This window comes from Callorhinus ursinus, unplaced genomic scaffold (assembly GCF_003265705.2).
Source record: "Callorhinus ursinus isolate GAN/ISIS: 27379988/994484 unplaced genomic scaffold, GSC_fseal_2.0 scaffold31, whole genome shotgun sequence".
Classification (NCBI taxonomy): Eukaryota; Metazoa; Chordata; class Mammalia; order Carnivora; family Otariidae; genus Callorhinus; species Callorhinus ursinus.
The window spans coordinates 8,148,863-8,171,771 of NW_027397093.1; the positions used below are offsets into that span (position 1 = coordinate 8,148,863).

Genomic DNA, 22,909 nt, shown 5'->3' on the forward strand with positions numbered 1-22,909 from the left:
CTCCCCACCCGCCTCTCTCATCTTTGATATAGTCACCGCAGACAGAAAGCTCGGAAAATGAAAGAACAAGTTGTAGACTTAGAATGTTTGCCCCCAAGGAAAGTGCATATTTGCACAAAATCCTGTCTGACAGTTTCCATTTTAACTAAGAAGTTGGGGGCCCAGCCGGCTGCAGGAAATATGAAAATTGGCGCTTCGTTGGGCTGCATACTGATGGTAGCTCCCTGTCTGAGCCCCGTCTGTCACTTGAGATCTGGATTTTTCCGATGAAAATCACTGGCTGGCCACGGGCGACCGCGGCCTGAGCTACGGGCACGCACGCTGCCAGTGGCTTTGGAGCCTGCTTGTCTGCCCCTCAGGGTCTCTTGTTTTCCTGAAACGTGATGAAATGGAACGTGCTTTTAAAAATGCATATTTTCTGGAGATGACCTGGCTGGGACTATTGGTCGTGGGGGGTCTTCTCCTTTCTGCCCCGTGAGTCCCTTATCTTATCTCGGTGGATAGGATGCTGCAAGGGCTGCTTGTATTATTTTTTAATCCCCTTGTTATTCTTTCTTTTAATTTATTAATTTTTTTATGTAGTGTTCCATGATTCATTGTTTGCGTATGCCACCCACTGCTCCATGCAATACGTGCCCTCCCTAATACCTATCACCAGGCTAACCCATTTCCCCACCCCCCTTCCCCTTTTTATTTTCTTTTGTTTAAGATTTTATTTATTTACCTTGACAGAGAGAGACACAGCGAGAGAGGGAACACAAGCAGGGGGAGTGGGAGAGGGAGAAGCAGGCTTCCCGTGGAGCAGGGAGCCCGATGTGGGGCTCGATCCCAGGACCCCGGGATCATCACCTAAACTGAAGGCAGATGCCCAATGACTGAGCCACCCAAGCACCCCCCCTTTTATTCCTAATAGTCTTTCCAAATACATACCTTTGGATTACTTCTTTATTTGCACACAGCCTGAAGATTCTATAGAATTCTTTAACTGTGTTAATGTTTTTTTCCTTAACCTAATTTTTTTCCCAATTATCAAAGCATCCTCATTTAAAAAAAAAAAAAAAAAAAAAAAAAAAAGGGAAAAGATCCCAGAACTATAACAAGGTAGAAAGCCTGCGTTTCCTTGAACCCAAGTATCTGCCGGGGGCTGGAGGCTGGGAAAGAAGGCTCAGTGGCCTCAGACAGTGGTCATCTAGGGGGGTGGGGCCGTTCTGGGGATCATATTAGGACTGCTGAGTGGGTGAGGATGGGCAGAGGGGTTTGGTTTAGAGGCAGCGTGGCCATAGCTAAAGGGGCAGGGCTTGGAGGAGAGGGCAGCTAAATGATCTGGGGCTTGTTCCTTAATCTCTCTGAGCTTCAGGGTCCTTGTCTGTAAATTGGGACTAATGGTAACACCTCTTTCCTGGAGCGCTGTGAGATTTAAGTAAGATAACATTAATTTGATGGTTTTTCCTGGCTGGCACTGTACTGGGTGTTTGTCTTGGAAAAGGCAGCCCAGAGCCTGGCACGGTCGCAGCTGTATCAGTGCCATAATGGAGTACCCCAGCCTGAGTCGTTCAAAGCGCAGCCATTTATTGTCGCCCAGCCCTGGAGGCTGGAAGGCTCTGATCAGGGTGTTGGCAGGGGATGTCTTGGGTCCCTCCCCAAGGCTCTAGATGACTGTCTTCTCTGTGTCCTCATGTTCGTGTGCTCAGGTCTGTGTCCACACTTCCTCCTTTTATAAGGATTAGGGCCCATACTACTGACCTCATATTAATTTAATCACCTCTTTTTTTTTTTTATAAAGATTTTATTTATTTGAGAGAGAGAGAATGAGAGATAGAGAGCACGAGAGGGAAGAGGGTCAGAGGGAGAAGCAGACTCCCCGCCGAGCAGGGAGCCCGATGTGGGACTCGATCCTGGGACTCCAGGATCATGACCTGAGCCAAAGGCAGTCGCTTAACCAACTGAGCCACCCAGGCGCCCAAATTTAATCACCTCTTTTACCCTGTCTCTAATACGGTCATATGCTGAGGTACTGGGGCTTAGGACTTAAACTGTGAATTTTGGAGGGGACACAATTCAGGCCTTCACAGCTGGTACTTCTATTATGCATGGTCCTGTAGTGATGGGGGCATCTGAAGCTGGCCTTGGCACTGTCTCCAGTCTCCAGCTCTCAGTGTGACCTGGCTCAGTCGTGCCTCCTCTGGACATCTGCGCAAGGTCAGGACCAGGCAGTACAGGGGTCCTCGTGAGCTCTGACACAGCTGAAGGTCACTGGAAAATATGGATCCAACACTCACTCTTCAAACTTTCACCATTTGCCTTGTGCCGGGCCAGGGTTAGCAGGCGCAATGATGCAGGCATGGGCGTGTCCTGTCCACAGGGAGGAGGCTGGGAGCGTTCGCCCTCGGGGCTACTAGCTGATGGACTGGAACAGGAGCTAGGAGAAGACTGGGATCTTTGGGGGCTGTCCACTTTGGTTTCATTTGCTGTACTCTGTGGTTGTGGATGTGGATTTTGGCTTTTTCTCTGTTGAAATATTTTCTCTTGTTACTCAAGATCTTGTTACTTTATCTCCTGAGGGCTGCCTGTGTGTGAAAGATAACCCACATCCCTTTGTGCATTTGAAATACTTCTCTGATTTCCTCCCCCATTTCCTGGGGTTGACTTGGGGCACTTTGAAGGCCCTGTGCGGCCAGATTTTGCGTCGGGTTGGTTGAGGGAGCTCTTTCTGCATTTGAGGAAAGAATGATTATGGTTCTGTTTCCTAAACGTTCGAATGTGAGATTGGTTATGCACTCAGGTTGAAGGTAAATAGGAACACTAGATTCGCTGAAATAGGAAGTGTGAAATTGGAACATTATGGAAGGAAGCCTTTGTTACAGGGTTTTTAGGGAGAAAGTTGTTGGAGATGTTTCACCTTTATTTGGTGGGAGGTGGGGTGGCTGCCGAGAGGAGCACTCACTGCCTGAGTGCGTTGGTGCAGTGGGTCTGTAACCGCAGGTGTTTAGAAACTCCTCACCCCTGCTCTGGGTGTGATGGAGGTGAGCATGTCATATCTGAGTGCATTTCTGTAGGTTAGTACGTGCAGCTGTCCTTTTTGTAATACAGCGTAAAAGGTCCCTCCCGTTTCAGGAATGGATTCTTTCCACCCACTGCTGGAGGTCACCTGTTTAAAATCCATGCAAGGCGCTGTGTAAATAAAGGGTGAACCCTCCTGTATGGTGTCCCCTTATTCAAGAGGAAGGGTGCATAAAGTGTCCTAGGGCTCTTTTTTTTTTTTAAGATTTTAATTATTAGAGCGAGAGCGCGAGAGCGAGCATGAGAGGGGGGAGGTGCAGAAGGAGAGGGAGAAGTAGGCTCCCGGGTGAGCAGGGAGCCCCAGACATGGGGCTTGATCCCAGAACCTGAGATCATGACCTGAGCCGAGGGGCTTAACTGACTGAGCCACGCAGGTGCACCTCCCTCTTCTTGGATAGGAAAACCATCGCTTTGGTCTGGGCCTCTCAGAACCCCCTGAAGGGCCAAACCCTTCTTTACATTCTCTGTTTCTCAGGACCTCAAAAGAAAAGAATACATGGGAGATCACTGTCCTTTTATTTTCCCCCGAGGGCCTTTTTGGTCCTGGTCATTTAAAGAATGGAGAAACAGATGGGATTTTAGAGTTAATTACAGTTGGTAATCAGTTATGCTAAACTTGTGGGGTACCTGCGTGGCTTAGTCTGTTAAGCATCTGACTTCGGCTCAGGTCATGATCTCAGGGTCCTGGGATCGAGACCCACTTTGGGCTCCCTGCTCAGCAGGGGTCTGCTTGTCCCTCTCCCTCTGCCCATCCTCCTGCTCAGTGTGCGCGTGCTCGCTCAAGTAAATAAAATCTTTTGAAAAAATTATAGTAAGCTTGCTAAGAACTGAGCACCATGAAATAGTGTTTTTTTAAAAAATATTTATTTATTTTAGAGAGAGTAAGAGAGTATGCAAAAACGGAGAGAATCTCAAATAGACAACTCCCCCCCCAAGCCCCCAGGTGCTGAGCACAGAGCCCCAGGTGGGGCTTGATCAGGACCAAGCCAAAATCAAGAATACTGAGCCACCCAGGCACCCCCCCCCAACTTTTCTTCTTTTTAAAAAAAAATTTTTTTTTAAGTAATCTTTAGACCCAACAGGGGGCTTGAACTCATGACCCTGAGATCAAGAGTCGCATGCTCTACCAACTGAGCCAGCCAGGTGCCCCTGCAATAGTGTTCTTGTTGTTGCACTGGCCCTTGGGAACCAGCCAGGTGGAGACCTTTCCCATCTTGCCCTCCCCAGACCTAGCTAATCCATTATGGGCTCCTTTCCTGACAAGTGCAGGTGTGGCCTCAAGCTCTTTTGACACAGGGCTTTGGGCCATTGTCACAGGACATGGCGGTTCTTTCACGATGAACCTCTTGCCTTTTCTGGTCTAATTTAGGCTCATCAATTCTGATAGAGAAACCGGAGCCAATCAGTTGCCTTACTTAACTGTCAGAGCATCGTTGACATCCAGATGACCACATCAGATGTTTCTTTGCCTTCTGTGTCCTACCGCAGCATTTGGTGCGGCAGGCCAGCCCCTCTGACCACTCTCTACCCCTTTGCCATCTAGAAGATTTTATTCTCTCTCTCTTTTTTAAAGATTTTGTTTACTTAGAGCACAAGTAAGGGGAATGGCAGGCAGAGGCAGAGGCAGAGGGAGAAGCAGGCTCCCTGCGAGCAGGGAGCCCGATGAGGGGGTTCGGTCCCAGGACCCTGGGATCATGACCCGAGCTGAAGGCAGACGCTTAACCCACTGAGCCACCCAGGCGCCCAGATTTCATTCTCTTGCTCCTCCTGCCCCCCCTGAGTGGTGTCTTGGGTGTCCATCCCAGGATTTTGTATGTGCCTAGAACAGTACTTACCGTGTGGTTCCCCATTAGGAAGTCCTGGATCTGGCCCTCCCCTTCCCCTCACTTCTTTCTGACCCGAGGGCTTCACATTACCAGGTAGTGGCTGTGGGCTTGTCCTCCAGGAGCTGTGGGATATCTCCCACAGGGACTGTGTTAGTCTCAAACTGCCCCCAAGGATTTTGGGTAACTATAATAGAGAGGGAGATAAAGTCCTTGCCTTTTGTTTTGTTTTGCTGGTGGCTAAATACATGTAACAGTACTTACCATCTTAACCATTTCTAAGTATAGTGTTTAGTGGTATTAAACACATTCATGATGTGCTACCATCCCCACCATTTATCTCCAGAACTCTTCATCTTGCAAAAATGAAACTATACCCAGTAAGCAGTAATTCCCCATTTCCCCCTCCTCACCCCAGCCCCTGACAACCACCATTCTACTGTCTCTGTGATTTTTTTTTTTTTTAAATTTATTTGACAGAGGGAGACACAGCTGGAGAGGGAACACAAGCCGGGGGAGTGGGAGAGGGAGAAGCAGGCTTTCCGCAGAGCAGGGAGCCTGATGCAGGGCTCCATCCCGGGACCCTGGGATCGTGACCTGAGCTGAAGGCAGATGCTTAATGACTGAGCCACCCAGGCGCCCCTGTCTCTGTGATTTTGATTCCTTCATGTACTTCATATAAAATGGAATCACACAGTATTTGTTTTTTTGTGACTTGCTTATTTCACTTACCGTAATGTCCTCAACACTCATCTGTGTTGTACATCATGTCCCAATTTCCTAGCTTTTTTTTTTTTAATTAAAGATTTTATTTATTTTAGAGAGAGAACACAAGCAGGCGGGGCAGAGGGAGAGGGAGAGAGAGAATCTCAAGCAGACTCTGCTGAGCGCGGAGCCCAACGCGGGGCTCCATATCACAACCCTGAGATCATGACCTGAGCTGAAACCGGGTTGGATGCTCAACTGACTGCGCCACCCAGGTGCCCCTGAATTTCCTAGCATTTGAAGGCTGGGTAACTCCACATTTTGCTTATCCATTCATTTGGCAGTGGCCATTCACGTTGCTCACACATTTTAGATATCGTGAGTAATGCTGTCAACATGGATATGGGGGAATATCTCCTTGAGACCCTGCTTTCAGTTTTTTTGTGTATATACCCAAAAGTGGATTTACCGAATCCTGTGGTAATACTATTTTTAGGTTTTTGAGAAACTGGCTTACTAGTGTCCACAGTTGCTGTACTGTTTTACCTTCCCACCAACAATGCAGGAGGGTTCTCATCTCTCCACACACGTCACCCACACTTGGTACTTTTCGCTTTACTGATGGTAGCCACCCCAAACCAGCTGAGGGAGTAGCTCCTTGCTGCTTTGATTTGCATTTCTTTAAGGATGAGTAATGTTGAGCATCTTTTCATGTGCTTGTTGGCTGTATATCTTCTTTGGAGAAATGTCTAAGTATTCAAGTCATTTGCCTATATATTTTTTTTTTTTGAGAGAGAGAGAGAGAGAGATAGAGGGGTGCCTGGGTGGCTCAGTTGGTTAAGCGTCTGTCTTCAGCTTAGGTCATGATCTCAGGATTCTGGGATTGAGCCCCACGTTGGGCTCCCTGCTCAGTGGGGAGTCTGCTTCTCCCTCTTTACCACCTTCCCTGTTCTTGGGCGCGTGCTGTCTCTTTCTCTCTCTCAAATAAATAAATAAAACATTTATTTTTTTATTTTTTTAAAGATTTTATTTATTTATTCATGAGAGACAGAGAGAGAGAGAGAGGCAGAGGGAGAAGCAGGCTCCCAAGGATCAGGGAGCCTGATGCGGGACTCGATCCCAGGACTCTGGGCTCATGACCTGATCTGAAGGCAGATGCTTAACCATCTGAGCCACCCAGGCGCCCAATAAATAAAACATTTAAAAAGAGAGAGAGATCATGCTGTGGGTTGGGGAGGGGCAGAGGGAGAGAGAGACTCTTAAGCAGGTTCTGTGCCCAACAAGGAGCCCAACTCGGGGCTCAATTCCACGACCCTGAGATCATGACCTGAGCCAAAACCAGGAGTTGGACACTTAATTGACTGAACCACCCAGGTGCCCCTCATTTGCCTATTTTTGAATCCGGTTTTTGTTTATTTGTTTATTTTAAGAGTCTCTGTATATTCTGATATTAATCCTTTGTCATATAGGTGACTTGCAAATATTTTCTCCCATTCTTTGGGCTGCCTTTTCACTCTGTTGGTAGTGCCTTTCAATGTACAAAATTCTGAAGTTTTCATAAAGCCTATTGTGTCTTTTTCTCTCTTGTTGCCCATGACTTTGGTGTCATATCTAAGAATCATTGTCAAATTCAATGTCATGAAGCCCTATATTTTATTATAAGTTTTATAATTTTAGCTCTGATCTTTAGGATGTGGATTAATTTTGAGTTAGTTTTTATATATGGTTTTAGATAAGGGTCCAGATTCACTCTTTTGCATGTGTATATCCAGTTTTCCCAGCATCATTTTCTTGAAAAGACTGTTCTTTCCTCATTGACTAGTGTTGGCACCTGTCAGGATTATTTGAGCATTATGGGAAGGTTTATTTCTGTTCCATTGGTCTACTGGTCTGTCTTTATGCTGGTGTCATACTGTTTTGATTATTGTAGCTTCATAGCAAGCTTTGAAATTAGGAAGTATGAGTCCTCTGACTTTCTTCTTCTTTTTTACAATTGTTTTGGCTCTTTGGAGTTCCTTAAGACTTCATTTTAATTTTCAAATGAGTTTTTCTATTTCTGCAAAATAGGTCATTGGGATTCTGATAGGAATTGCCCTGAGTCTTTAGATCACATTGGGTAATGTTGGCATCTAACACAGTCCTTGCTTTTTATTCATTTCCTTGTGTTTTTTGCAGTGCTGTGTTTTGAATAAGAGTACTGGAAAAGGAGGAGTTTCTGGAAGAGAAGAGGCCAGCAGTGAAGAGTAGGGAGTAAAGGCAGCTGGGAACAATGTGCAGGGGCGTCAGGGAGCAGGGGGCCTTGGGTCTCGGGCAGGTTAGCGTTTGTGAGCAGTTTCTTTGCAGGTACAAAGCATTTTCAGCATCTGTAACTTTATTTGTCAGCACAACAATCTGTGAGATACAGATAAAGACTTTTTATAGCTCTGGTGTGTAGATGGAGAAACTGAGGCTCAGGAAAATAATTTGCCCCTGGCCACCCATTTGTAGGTGACCAAACCAGGGAGAGCCCAGGTCCATCCAGCTCCTGATCTTGTGCCCTTTGTCCTGTGCACTGTGCCGTCACTTTGTACCTCCCACCCTGTGGCTAGGGTCCTGGTGGGTTCAAACTCAGCAGGAATGTTGTATGGAGGGGGAGGTAAGTGGTTCTCCATGGTCTCAGAGTCCTGGGGACCCAGCGTGTGGTGGTCAGTAGTTTTCTTTTTTCTTTCTTTCTTTCTTTTTAAAGATCTTATTTATTTGAGAGAGAGTGAGAGAGCATGAGCTGGGAGAGGGAGAAGCAGGTTACCTGCTGAGTGCGGAGCCAAGTGTGGGGCTCGATCCCAGGACCCCGGATCATGACCTGAGCCGAAGACAGACGCTTAACTGACTGAGCCCCCCAGGCGCCCCGGTGGTCAGTAGTTTTCCAGGTGCCACGCGAAGCCGGTGGGGAGGGTGCTATTGATGCTGCTGAAGGAAAAGAGGCAAAAGCAGCTGCTCATCCACTGCTGGTGAGAGCAAGAGCTTTCCTTTCTGGCCTTTGTGGGCTGAGTGTCTCTGACCCGTGCAGCCTGGATATCATGTCCTTGCCTATTTCACTCTAGCCCGGAGACTTGGGCTGTTCCCAGAGCCATCATTCCCTCTGGTGGACTCCTGAGCCTACCCTGATTTCAGATTAATGGACAATGGCCGTTTGGGGGATGAAGTGGCTTTAAGGGGACTGGGAGGGAGACATTTTGCGGTTCTTTTGCCTTCAGTCTGAGCATTACGGGCATGAGCAGGTTCCTCAGACCCCACCGGTTCATTCTGTTTGCTGCCTTCTAAGCCAGGATGAACCGGTGGGGTCTGAGGAACCTGCTCATGACTGACTAATCTATCTGTCTGTCTGTCTGTCTGTCTATCTGTCTATCTATCTATCTATCTATCTATCTATCTATCTATCTATCCAAATATCTATCTGGCTTGTTCCAGAGATTGTGCTGGTCTCCCTTGGGTGGACCAGAATGCGCTGGTGGCGGGAGGAGTGACAGGGTTGGAGGGGTCGAAGCCAGGACGGGAGGACAAGGCTGGTAGCTGACGTGTGGCAGAGAGGACTGGAACCCGTCTCTCTTGCTTCTCTTCTTCCCTCCCACTGTTGGAAAGCTAACGTTGGCCAAAGTGCCAAATGCTGGCCCATAAGACGCTTTCTGGCACAGCCCCGCCAGAGTTTCTAACCCATCAGTTGTGACTCCTCGATGCTTCTCCTCACCTGCACATTGTCATTGAGCAGGGGGATGGCTGTTTACACCCTCTGCTGTCCATGGAGACAAGGAACTGGTGAATTTTGTTTTTCCTGACCCTGGTGGAAAGGAAGTAATCCAGGGCAAATGGATAAGAGTCTTACTTGAATCTGGAGCCATCACTTAGTAGCTTTGTGGATGTGGGTGAGTTACTTAGCCTCTCTGAGGCTGTATTTCAGCATTTAGAAAAATGAGTTAATAGTCCATTCCTCTTAGTGTTGTTGGGATGATTAAATGAAATAATCCATACAAATAGTACCTTCCCTGTGACAAGTACTTAATAAATATTAGCTGCTATGAGTAGTCAGAATGTGGTAATTAGGACATTCAAGAAAAGCTTGAGCCCAAACATGTAAGGTGCCTAGCGGTCGTTGATGGCTCTCCCTGTCCCTCTGACTCATTTCCATCAGTCTCTTTGATACCCAGGGAAGTTCAGGGAGGGGGTGGAGTGCAGATAGGGTTTGCACTTGCTTTTCCTCTACCTGAAACAATCTTTCTTCAGCGCTGTGCACTTCCTTCGGGTCTCCGTTCAAATGTGACCTCAGAGACCCCCCCCACATTGTACCACGACAGCCACCTCTCCGCCCCATCCCAGTCACACTCCATAGTGTGCTTATTACCTGATGCAGTTTGCATTTGTTTATTAGTTTGGCTCTCTTCTTCCACCCCCACTCCTGCGAGCTCCATGAGAGCAGGGACTCTGTCATTCGTTCTCTGCTGCACCCCAGGACCTCCCAGCACAGTGCTTGCTGAGCATTTGGTGAATGAATGGGCTCTGTGTTCCCCCGGGGCAGACATGCCTACCAAGGGGTGGTGCCTTGCACAAGAGCACCCTCACTCCATCTCTCTTGATGTGTGCTGACTGATGCCCATGTGTAGGAAGGTGGTAGTGAGGACTCCGAGGAGGTCTGGGTGGGCTGGAGGGCTGCCAGGCACATAAGGAGTGCTCTGGCTTGTTCCTCGTGACTCAGAACAAGAGACCTGCAAGGAAGGCCAGGGATGGATTGGAGTTGGCCATAGCCAGGCAAAAAAAGTTGGCCATGAAAGAGGGCAAAGGGGGTCTCCTTTTTTTTTTTTTTTTTTTTTGCTTAAGATTTTACTTATTTATTTGAGAGACAGAAAGAGAGGGAGGGAGGAAGAACATGAAGGGGGAAGGGGCAGAGCAGGGAGCCCAATGTGGGGCTCGATCCCAGGACCCCAGGATCATGACCTGAGCCGAAGGCAGACGCTTAACTGACTGAGCCAGCCAGGCAGCCTGGGGGGGTCTCCTTATCCTAAAGGCAAGAAAACAAAGGCACAGGGCTATATTCAGATACAAGGAGGGCACACCTCTGCTGGAGGGCCAGGTAACGGTCATGAGAGCTGGGGTTTATGGGGTGCTTGCCCTGTGCCTGGCTCTGTCCTTGGGGCTTTACCTCTCTTTACTCCTTTGGCCCTCATACCCATCATTCTTCCAGCTTTATATGCAAGGACGTGAGGCACGGAAAGTGGAAACCACTTGCCCCAGACCACACAGCACAGGGGGCCTGGCCAGAGCCTGCACTTGCGCAGGGCAGCACCCTCGAGGTGGTAGTCCGTGCGGAGGTAGCCTCTTCTCCCTTTACTGAGTAGTGGAGAGGGAGTCCCAGTTGAGGGCTGGAGGGAGCTGGCAGTGCCCGGTGCCTTGCAGAGAGCTGCTTCCTGCCCACTGTGATGTGTGGTGCTGGTTAGAAGTTTATTCTAGGGCAGATGTGCCACAGCGAGTTGTCCAGCGAGTTGTCCAGCGAGTTGGCCATCGGCAGCATCGTGGAGGCTTGGCTGCGCCCTGGGCCTGTGCGCTGCTGTGGTTCCCTGTTTCCTCTCGCTGTGTCCTTGTTGCTGCTGTATGCCTGGGGCATGAGCGGTCACAAGGGTAGCGGCCATGACCTGTGGTTTGGGGGATGCTGGTCAGGCTTCGTCACATTCATTGGTGGGGAACATGCCTCTAGATCATTTTATTTTATTTCTTAAAAAAGATTTTGTTTGCTTATTTGACAGCACACAAGCAGGGGGAGCAGCAGGCAGAGGGAGAGGGAGAAGCAGACTCCCCACTGAGCAGGGAGCCCGACGCGGGGCTCAATCCCAGGACCCCGAGATCATGACCTGAGCTGAAGGCAGACGCTTAACGACTGAGCCACCCAGGCGCCTCTAGATCACTGCATTTAGTGGGAGACTCTTAATGCCTGTCCCCATCCCCTTCCCTTCCTGCTGTAAATGCTGGCCTAGCCTCCCTCCCAGGGAGCCCACCAGACCCTGCTTGGGCCACGTCCTAGGTGCAGGACTGTGACCCAGCCCAGCTGGGAGATGACAGAGGAAAACAGGGCTTGTTTCGGGGTGACAGGAAGCTAGAACTGAGAAGTGCTCCCACTTGGCGGCAAGTTGATGGTCCCAGTTCCTCCCGCTACTCCCATCCTGGAGCTTATAGCCTCTGACCAGGAGATAACAAAGAACATCTCCAGCCTTCCCCACCCTCATGAGGGGGAGCAAGCTTTCTGACTGCTGTTTTTAATCTCTGGAAATTCAGCGAACTTCCATCACCTTGTGCCTTGGGGGAGGGGAGAACTCAAAGGGCCTGACAGTGAGAGGAGGCTCTTGATTTTTAATCTTACTGAGTGATCAGTTCTGGGCGTGCCTGTGTTGTTTTCCCTCCCTTTTCAGACTTCGCTTTGGGGGCAGTTTTGGCCAGAGATGGGGGTGGGTCCCAGGTGACAGCACTGACATCTGGGAGTTTCCTCAGAGTCAGGTAGTTCAGTTCCTTATCTCCCAGATGATTCCAGAGTCCAGCGGGAGGAGGTTAAGGAATGAGCCTAGAGCCCCACAGGCATCCTTCACGCTACCCCCTGGCACTTCTCACTTGTGCACTTGCGCACTTGGATGTTAACACTCCACTTAGCTAGGAAATGAACACCCCCTTTCACTTTTGAAAGATGGGCTACTGGTTCTTTTCATGACCTCAAAAAGGGAGACGTAGGCATCCTTACTGTGATATTTTAGCAAGCTCGTTATACTTTTTTTTTTCTTTTTATTAACATATAATGTATTGTTTGTTTCAGGGGTACGGGTCTGTGATTCATCAGTCTTGCACAATTCACAGCGCTCACCATAGCACATACCCTCCCCAGTGTCCATCACCCAGCCACCCCATCCCTCCCACCCCCCTCCACTCCAGCAACCTTCAGTTTGTTTCCCAAGATTAAGAGTCTCTTATGGTTTGTCTCCCTCTCTGGTTTGTCTTGTTTCATTTTTCCCTCCCTTCCCCTTTGATCCTCTGCCTTGTTTCTCAAATTCCACCTATCAGTGAGATCGTATGATAATTGTCTTTCTCTGACTGACTTACTTCGCTTAGCATAATACCCTCTAGTTCCATCCACATCGTTGCAAATGGCAAGATCTCATTTTTTGATGGCTGCATAATATTCCATTGTATGTATATACCACATCTTCTTTGTCCATTCATCTGATGATGGACATCTAGGCTCTTTCCATAGTTTGGCTATTGTGGACAGTGCTGCTATAATCATTGGGGTGCACGTACCCCTTTGGATCACTACATTTGTATCTTTAGGGTAAATACCCCAAGGTGCAATGACTGGGTTGCAAAAATTTTAACTTTTTAAGGAGCCTCCATACTGTTTTCCAGAGTGGCTGCACCATTAAGCTTGTTATTCTTGTTCTAAACTTTGCAGAGAATACTCCAGCTGTATGTCAGTTGGGGAAGACTAACTGGCTCTTCACTTACAAACCTGACACTTTGAGGGGGTGGATTGTGCACTCTAGGGGGTGCGTCTTCACCTGACCTCTAACAGCAGGCCTTCTGTTTGTTGCCAGCCTCCCTGTGCATGCCGGGGAGCTGATTTCCCCGTCCTGAGGCAGGCGTGTAGGGTGCAGGAAGCAGGACTTCCTTAACTGATATGCCAGGCTCTGGCTTCTCCGTTCCTGGGCTGTGGTCACCCCATGCCTCTTTGACATGTTGGGGCTTGTCAGCCTCCTAGTTTGGGTCTCAGTGTCCACGGCCTTGGGCCATATTTTGAAAGGGAAGGAAGCTGAGGCCTGGGGGAGGGGTGTGGCTGCACCGATCATGTGATTCTGCAGGAAAGCTTCTCCTTCGCAGCACCTCCTCAGGTCCTCAGAAGTGGGGAGGTGTTCTCTGCATAGCGCACAGCACTCTTCACGCTCTTGCCTGCTTCCTCACCTGTGCACCTCGTGGAGTCGGTACCTCTTTAATGAGTGTGCCCATGCTCTGGGACCTGCCTCTGCACCCAGCATGGGCACGGGGGTTGGGGCGGCAGGAAGCAGCGGTGCATGTCAGGGCCATGGAGCCATGGCTTCTCTCACCCTCTTGCCAGTTTTAGTCCCCATCTCTGGTTCAGCAGTGCCATCTCAACAATGCCTGTTGAGTGTCCTCTTGGTGGGGGGAAGGAGGACAGGAAGGGGACAAGCCCCTTCTGGGGGTTGGAGGGGGGGATCCAGAGCAGGGCTGGCTCTACTCTGAGACTTTCCACTTGCACAGGGCGACAGGCTCTGCCTGTGTTTCTTTCAGGCTGAGTTGGCTTCTCGGGTGCTTGTCCAAGTTCACTGCCCTCCAGGGCCAGCTCCAGGCCGCTTCCTCCATGAAGCCTCCCCTGACTGCCCTTCCACCTTCAGAGCCCGGCAGCAGCGTTGGGTATAAGGATCAAGAGTGCAGACTTTGGGCCAAACCGGGCATGTATCTTGTTCATACTCTCACTGGCTCTATCAAGACCTTAAGCAAGTTTCTTAATTTACCTAACCCTTAGTTTTTTCCTCCGTAAAATGGGCCTAATGACAGCCTCAGGGTTGTTTTAGGAATTCACTGAGACAGTGCATGCCAAATGCTTAGCACAACTTGACACTTAATAGTGCTCAGTATCTGTTAGCTGCTGCTATTATTATTATTATTAGAGTGCTGTATAGTCTGTCAGTCTGTCATCCTGCCCTGTTTGACCTTGTCACTCTAGCACAGCTATCAATTTCAGTGCTTTTTGGGGGCGGTTCGCGTATGCTCCCAGTGATCTGGAGCTGTCTCAGGTCCGTGCGGCAGGCCACCCTCTCTCCTCGCCCTCCCGGAGCGTAGGGAGGACTCTGCGTGCTGGCTCAAAGCTGGAACAGGTCCCTTCAATGCTTACAGTTTTCATGGGGAGGAGGCATGAGTCACTGGGACCTTTACGAGCTCCAAGTGAATGGAGGGGTGTAGTAGGTGACAAGCTAAGTTTGTCTCCCTTGGGCCCCGCAGGCTGCGGGCTGGGGCATTCTGTTATCGCTTGGGTGATTTTACTGGAAGTTCTTTTGAAGTGGTCTCCGTGACCCAATGGGGCTGAGTCACAGAGTAAACACAATTAGCAGGGGCTGGGCTCTTGGGAAGGATGCAGACAATGCGTGGGTCCCAGAGTTTGCCGGCTCTGTTTCACGGCCTCTGCCATAGCTTGCACTGGCTTCCCAACTGATGACTCTGGTGAACCTTGGTGCCCTGCTGCCCTGCATTTATTCTGTGGACCCCCATGCCCTGGGGGCTTGTTAGAAATTCAGATTCTCAGGCCCCCCTCATCTGCCCACATCAGAACCTGCACTTTGCTTGTGTCCTCCGGTAGCCCCAATGGCAATAGAGACCTTCCTCGTGTCCCTCTCTGGTTACACGTCCATGAAAAATCGAGGCTCATGCTCTGCTCTCCTTTCCTGGAAATGTTTCCAGATCACCTGACTTCTGGGTCCTCTCAGGACCTGTACACAGGCTTGCCTGGGTTTGTGGGAACACCCTGAGTAGCAGTGCCCGGCTGTCCTGTGGGGGTGTGGGGGGGCACATGGGGAGGGAGAGGGGGCAGTGCCAGTGGGGGAGCCGGGCTGATCCCACAGTCCTCGGTGGTCTGGGCCTCTGTGCCACGTGGAGCACATGCCTTAGGTTTCAGGTCACGTGGGGTGCGGGTGCCTTCGTGGAGCTCCTGAGGAAATTGTGGGGGTGCTGGGAAGTGTGCACCCATGAGATGAGACTCCTGCAGGCCTCCACATTTGATTGTGAAACCCCAGAGGTAGATGACGCCTGATGCCCGCCCTTCTGAAGCCACCGGCTTTAAAAGGACACCGCGTGACTTTAGGGGAGAGTGTCTCCTCTTGCCCTTTCCCGACATCCTGACCACACAGGCTTTTTAAGACAACAATAGCAGCAGAGACAAAGCATGACCAAGACAACGTTGTCTTCGGGCCTTTTTTCCCCTCTGAATGACGTCTAAGGCCCTGGGAACATTGTAAAAACTGGGCCCCGTCCAATGTTCATCACTCCCTGCCAGCTCCCGGCTCCTAGGAGCCCTGCCAGCCGACTCAGGGGCGGAGATGCCCAGAGATGGAGATAGAGATGTCACGCCGCCCCCAGGTCATGCCCCAGAACCTCGGCAGGGCTTTGGAGACAGGGAAGAAGAACAGAATGTGTTGGTTGGCCAGTTGACTCACCCAGCCAGGGAGGGAGATGGGTGGAGACAGACAAAGATGTCTGCCAAATTTAATTAACAGTGGAAACTGGCCATGGCGGAGGAAAAAGACGCCTTGATGAGGAGGGGTGCTTTACTGGAAGATGGGGCTCTGCTGATGCCCGTAGTGAGGAAGAAGCAAGGCGTTCCTGCAGGGAGCGGCTGTCCGCGCGCGGGCTGTGGTGTCGCAAGCTCAGCGCTCTGGGAGGTGTGAGTGGGAGAGTTTATTTGTGCCTGCTTTTCTGAGTGGGCATCTTTCGAAAACAGTCCACCAGCAGACCAGCTGGCTAGCCTTCCTTGTCCCTGTAAAGAGAAAAATAATTAAGACGCTGTCAGTTGAGTTGAGAAAACCGGCATTGTGTTGACGTTTTTGTCCTTTGAAGATACCAACGGAGTGCCTGAATTCTACCTGACATTACTTCACCGATCTTTATGCAATGCCTACTGCTGTTCGTGGTGTGGGAAGAGAGATGATTGGAGAAATCGGTGGTGCTCGTTGTTTTGTTGAGACAAAAACGCAGAACTGTTGAACGGACAGCAAAATGAATCGTGTGGGTGGAATTTGAAATACAGGAGGTATTTCATTGAATGCTGCTCTTCATTTTTTGGTGGGATCAAGGAATTTCAGGGCTGAATGGGGTTTTCTGGTTCCTTCTCCCTTCGAGTGATGTGGCCTCCGGGCCAGGTGGCAGGGGGCCTCTGTGAAGTGAGCTGTGCGTTGAGGAGGTCCCCGCCCTTCCCAGGTCTCTTCAGACCGAGCCAGCCCTGACAGTTGGGCACCCTCCCCCCGCCACCCCACGGCTTTCTCCAGCCCCTCCCGGCCGTGGCGGGAGCCCTCCTGCTCCTTGAGGCCGGATCGCACAGATGGATCCCTTTGACAGTCCTCTCTGAAGACAGATCATCCGTCTACTCCCGAAATCATCCTCTTCAATCCATGCGAAAACATCCACAGGTTCTTTTTTTTTTTTTTTAATTAAAAAAAAATTTTTTTTAAAGAGCCTTTTAGATTCACAGCAAAACTGAGGGGAAAGCACAGAGGATTCCCCTGTCCCCCGCCCCCACACATGTATGGCCTCACCCACTCTCAGCATCCCGCACCCAAGTGGTACGTTTGTTACCATTGATGAACCTGCGCTGACACATCCTTGTTGCCCAGACTCTGTAGTTTACATTAGGGTTCACTTGTGGTGTTGCACACTCCAGGAGTTTGGACAAATACCTAACGATGTAACACCCACAGGTTCTCAAGAGAGTCTCAGAAAACTCTATAATGAGGCCACCAGTCATGCCCGGCCACTGTCCTCGTTCTCGGCATTACCACAGTCCCTTTGCCTTGTTTTTTCCTTTTTGCTCTCTGCTTTCATCTCTTTTCCTGGGTGTCACGCCTGCCAGCTCCCCTGCGCACCAGTATACCAGGGCTGCCTGCCTGTCTGCCCTACGTCTCCTCCCCCCGAGGTTGCCCCTCTGCTCGGGGTCTCTCGTCAGCCTGGTGGTCTCCTCCCTCCCTGCCCCCACGAGTCTCCTCCTTCCTTTGCCCTGCTTACCCCCAACTCTTCATCCCTACGCTGTCCCTTCGGAGGGTGTGCAGGTATTAGGTAGCTAGTCAAGGATTGAGGTGGGAGAGAAACCTTAAATCTGGCCCCCACCTTTCTGGTTCTGGAGCCTTAGATCTCATTAGTTCTTGGCTGCTTTTCCTCTTCAGAGCCCTGAGGCTTGTTCAAAGGTTTTACTGCAAAAATCCCGTCTCTAGCTCACCGCTCTTCCCTCTGTAGTTCTTTTGGTTCCAAGGACAAAACATTGCATTCCTGCCGTTACCTTGTTTTCTTTGACCCACCGTTTGTGCGTGTGGGGCTTTTCTCAGTTCCCAAGATAGTCTTGAAGTCAGTTCTCCCTCTTAACTTGGTGTCACCTGTAGTCACAGGAAAAGCACGCCCTCAGGGGAAAGTGTGATCCTGAGATGGGACGGGGGAGAGGACCTTATAAGCCATCTGGTTGAAACCCCTTCCCTGTTACAGGCCAGGGAGCAGACTTCCAGAAAACAAATGACTTGCTCAGTGCGACCCAGCTACTCATGTGTGGATGAGAGCTGGTTCAGATACGGGGTTTCTTGACCCAGAGGTTATACTGATGCGAGGCGGGTAATCTCCTTAGCTTAGAAAATACTCAAATTCAAACTGAACCATGGTGTGACACAGTTGTGTGTCCAACACCGAGTTAACAACATTAAGTGTTGGCCAGAAAAGGGGCATGTACTGCTCCTTGGCTTTGGTGACAGTGTAGTTGCTCATAATTTTATGAATAACTTTTAGTAAGGGGGCAGTCACTGACTAAATTATTAAGGACCGAGCTTGAATACAGTCAGAACCCGAGAGCAGAACAGTTGGGCAAAAAGAACAAATGGTTCGTAGATGTTTAACTTATACTCTGTTGCTCTCTGCATGGAGGCCAGCATCATATTGGTAAAGATCTGGAGGAAATCCCCAGACCCTATTTTAACCTGGGGGCATGTTGCTCCCTTGCTAAGCTTTTCCCCAGATGTCTTAAGGAGAGGCCAGCTGACTGGCTCCGAGTTCCCCTCTGTGCGTGGGTAAGTTTCCAGGGCAGGAGGGTGGTGGGAAGGTCAGGTGAGAGGCCAGGCAGAAATACCACAGACTAGACCCTGCTGACCACACCTGCTTGACCCCATAGATCCGATTTCTAGTCCCGGACGTCGTGTTGGTTCTCAGTCTGGCGCTGACTGAAGATCAGTTGGTCTGACAGTAGTTTGGGGTTAGTAACAAACGGTCTGTCCTTCTTCCCCAGGCTCCACCTACAGCGTCTTGTCCATCATGCCCTCAGACTCAGAAAGCAGCAGCTCCCTCAGCAGTGTGGGTGAGTACCACTTGGGCACCCCTCCTTCCTGGAGGGCACCGGGCGGGTTGGGGGCTGCTGGGTGTGAGCCAAGGTAGCCCCGAGTTTACGGGGTGGGAAGTCAGCCTCCCCTGGCAGATCACTCATGGGGCCACCTTCTGTTGATTCCATTCACACCTTCTCCCATCAGCAGCATGTCCTCCTAATGGAGGAGGGCAGGAATCTGGTGCTGTCAGGTGCGAGGGGAGGCTGTGTCTCTCCATTCCTTCACTTTGTCAGGGCATGGGACTTCTCCGTGAGCTTCTTGTCCCCCCTGCCCCTGACCTTGTGCCTCAGTGACAACTGTCCATGAGAATGCCCCCTTTGGGGACAGTCCTTTGTAAGCAGGAACCGCCCCCTGGGCAGCATGTTGCCTTGGGGACAGGAGTAGCCCGTCCATGTGTTTCCAGAAGCCCACAGCTGGTCCTGCTTTCCCTTCACTGAAGACTCCCAGCAGGAAGGTTGTCCTGGTCTCCCAGCCTTCCCACACCTCTGGTACCCATTCCTGCGTCACGTGCCCTCTGTTTAACACCCTCCGTGTTGTTTCTCATGTCCCGATCTGACCCTGATGGATGGGTACACCTTCGGTGGCGAGTCCTGGAGTTTCTGGAGTCGGAAGGCCCCCCGGAGGTCATCCGGTCCAATTATTTTATCTCCTGCACATAGACAGATGGGGAAATTGATGCTCTTGCCAGGGACTCCAGACCTAGTCGGGGGCAGACCTTTCATGTGTTAAGTCGACAGACACTTACAGAGCCCCTCTGCTGGGCCAGAAGTGGGCTTGGAATGCGTGGGGACTGGGGCAGACGTGGTCCCAGTGCCTGTGGATCTTAGGGCCCACGGGGGAGACGGTTTTGGGATGAATACAGTGAGCGAGGTCAGCCAGCGAGACCGGTAGCAGTAGGGAGGTAGGGCACTGTTCACTGGGGCTGCCATGACGGAGTGGCTCATACAACAGAACTGCCTCCTCTTGCGGCTCTGGAGGCCCCACGTCTGTTGGCGCCGGGGCAGGGTCTGTCCCAGGCCTCTGTCCTTCCTCTCGCCGGGGTGCTGGCAGCGTTTGGACCGGATGTCCTGGTCTTGTAGATGTGTCATCCCGGTCTCTGCCTCTGTCCTCATATGGTGTTCTCCCATGTGCGTGTCTGTGTTCACATCTCTGCAGAGGGACGCCGGTCCTGCTCCGGGCTGACCTCATCTTCACCTGATCGTCGGCAGAGACTGTGGTCTCCGGTGAGGCCACATTCACGTTTCGGAGGGGGTCAGGATTTCAGCACTTTTGGGCGGACACAGTGAGGCCAGCACAGGTCCCTCATCCCTGTCCAGGATTCAGGGAGGACACTTCTGGGACCACAGGTCAGGGCTTCAGGCTTTATTACTGTGTGCTGCCTGCTGTGAGTCCGCCGGCTGAAATGTAGGCTTGTTGGAATTCGGACCATGGCCTGGCCCCCAGGCAGCATGGGCTTTTGTAAAACCACAGCAGTTGAACCCTGAGCGCACCTCTTTCCTCCCTCATGCTCCCCCTTGGGGACGAGTGCAGTGATCTAACAGCTGACAAACTCATCATGTCAACACTTCGGGGCTTAAAGTGGTATCTTTCTTAGGAACCTTTGCATTTTAGTCTCTCCAGAGAGAGAGGTGTTAGCTTAAACCACAGCACTTATTGTTAATGGTGGAATTTTTAAGGAGGAGCAGGAAGATATAGTTTATGCAGCTGGACCTTTGCATCTTCTGGAAGAAGCTTCATGTCAACCCCCTGCCGGTTGGTTCCCCATGTACCTGAAGCTGGGTTCAGTCCTTGGGTGGGGGGTCAGCAGTGTCCCCAGATGCTAGTTGGCAAACAGGCAGAAGGTAGGGCTGTGGACTTCCTGTCGTAGGCTGAGCCGTGGTTGTTGGTGCCCAGGTCTTGAATGCTGAAGGGTCTGGTTGCATCCCCTCGGGTCAGCTCACCGGGACCCAAGTCTTGCTTCTCTTGTTCTTATGCCAGCAGTTGACATCATCCTTGGGGTGGCTAGCCCCACGTTTCTGCAGGCTTACTTCAATGTCCTCGTGGCTGCGTCGGCCAGGAGACCTTTGGCTGTAGCAATAGGAATACCTGCTCACCCCGCCCTAAACAACAGACAACTGTGTGCTCTCACATAGTAAGAGGCCACTGAGGGTGGGCTGAGTGCATCGGGACGTGGCTCTGTGAGCCTCTGTGTGTGCCTGGCCCTCGGGCTGATGGCCGGGCATCTGTAGCTGCAGTTCCAGCTATCACACCCAGACCTGGTGGTGTCCGCGGCTGCACGGCCCCTTGTGGGAGCCACTGGCCACCGGTGGCTGTTTAAATTCAGATGAATGAAAATGAACTAAAATGAACACTTCTAGTTTCAACAGTAACACTCGCTACATTTCAGGTGCCCTCTGGCCACCTGTGACTAGCAGCTGCCATACTAGACAGAGCAGATAAAAGAACATCTGTTGTCACATGGTCCAGAGGATGAAGAGGGTCCTCTCGTGTCTCCTTGTCAGCGAGCAGCCTTCCACAGACGTTCCTCGGCAGGGTCTCCTCACACTCACCGCAGCTGGATCACTAGTCTGGGCCCAAACCAGCGGCTCGTGCGGTATGGTCCCTGGACCAGCAGCACTCAGGCACTTGTTAGAGGTGCAGGTTCCTGAGCTCCGCCCCATACCGGCTACATCCAGAGCTCTGAGAGTGCGGTCCAGCATCTACATTTAACAGGCCTCCCGGGCTGAGATGGGCTGGCTGTGGCAAGGGCGCTGGAATGTCTGGCTGGCTTGGACCTGTCCCTTGGGGTGGAATGAGCGGTGGGGTCAGTCACGGGGAGCATTGCCGGCCTCCTGGAGGATTCCTCCTGGCTCAGCCTCACCTAATGACAGGCCATGCTCTTTCCCGGGTCAGATGGAGACTGGCTGTTACTGTTTGTTCGCAGTCTCTCTCCACAAAGCTAAGGAAAGGCAAGGCAAGAGCAGTGTCTTATGATAAAAACATTACCTCCCTGGGACGCCTGGGTGGCTCAGTCGGTTAAGCGTCTGCCTTCGGCTCAGGTCATGATCCCAGGGTCCTGGGATCGAGCCCCGCATCAGGCTCCCTGCTCCGCGGGAAGCCTGCTTCTCCCTCTGCCACTCCCCCTGCTTGTGTTCCCTCTCTCGCTATGTTTCTCTCTGTCAAATAAATAAATAAAATCTTACAAAATAAATAAATAAAAATAAAAAAAAGCAAGAACAAAACATCACCTCTGCTTTCCCGCTTATGTCTCCTTAACAAACACCATTTGGGAAAAGAATGGCAAGTTACAGTCCACATAAGAGCAAATTGGTGGGGGAAGCCTTGGGTGTCGCGTCTTCTCTGTGACGGCTGGTGCCTGGTCGACTGCCCTGGCTAGCGTTGGGCCAGCGGGCAGCCTGTCCCCTTTCGGCTCTCAGCTTGACACAGCTAACAGCTCACTACGCCTGTGTTAACCTAGAGACTTTCTGCTGACGCCTTTTCGGGCAGTTTTCATCGGCTGAGCACGTGCGGCTTCCTGGAGGCCTCCCCCGTCCCGTGCAGCCGTCCGTAGGTAACCCGTCCTGTGGGTGGGCCTCGTGGGTCGGCCCCGGGAGGACGTGCTTATTTCAGGCAGTTGATACTGTTCTTCCCCACTCATCCCGACCTGATTTCTCGGGTGCCTTTTATTTCTCGTCTGTGACAACTGGGGAAGTTTGAAGGAGAACAGACATCCTTGGGTAGCATTTCTCAAATGAGCTTTAAATTTTATGCAGATTGAAGCAACAGGAGAGGTTTCATATTAAATAAAGAGGTCTCTTGGCTTGTTGGCAGGAGAAGCCGCTGGAGGGCTTCCTCTGTGTCCCATTCCTTGAAAGTGCAGCTTGCGGTTGGCACGGGAAGGTGGGGTGAGTCATCGTGAAAACGGGTTCGCACCCTGACTCCTTGGGCCCCCTGACCCTGCCTCTCCTGGACCTTTGGGTCGGGGGCCCGTGTTCTCAGTTTCTCCAAAGAATGGGAGCACCTTCTCTTGCAGCACGTGCTTAGTGCTTGTAGGGGTTACAGAGAGCCTTGGCCCCCGACCTCACAATCCAGCAGGTGTCTCAGTCCGTCCGGGACGCCAAGACAGACCACCACCGACTGGGCCGCTGGGAAGCAACAGATGTTTACTGGTTACGGTTCTGGAGGCTGGGAGTCGAA

The 22,909-nt window shown here is 51.1% G+C and overlaps 1 protein-coding gene across 1 annotated transcript in view; it reads left to right on the forward strand.

Annotated features, from left to right (window-relative positions):
• DLG5 (discs large MAGUK scaffold protein 5) overlaps window positions 1-22,909 on the forward strand; it is a 122,883-nt gene that overhangs the window by 31,445 nt on the left and 68,529 nt on the right. Inside the window, exon 2 of the mRNA XM_025850496.2 lies at window positions 18,640-18,708. Coding sequence (XP_025706281.1) covers window positions 18,640-18,708 — 69 coding nt within the window. The remainder of the gene's footprint in view (window positions 1-18,639; window positions 18,709-22,909) is intronic.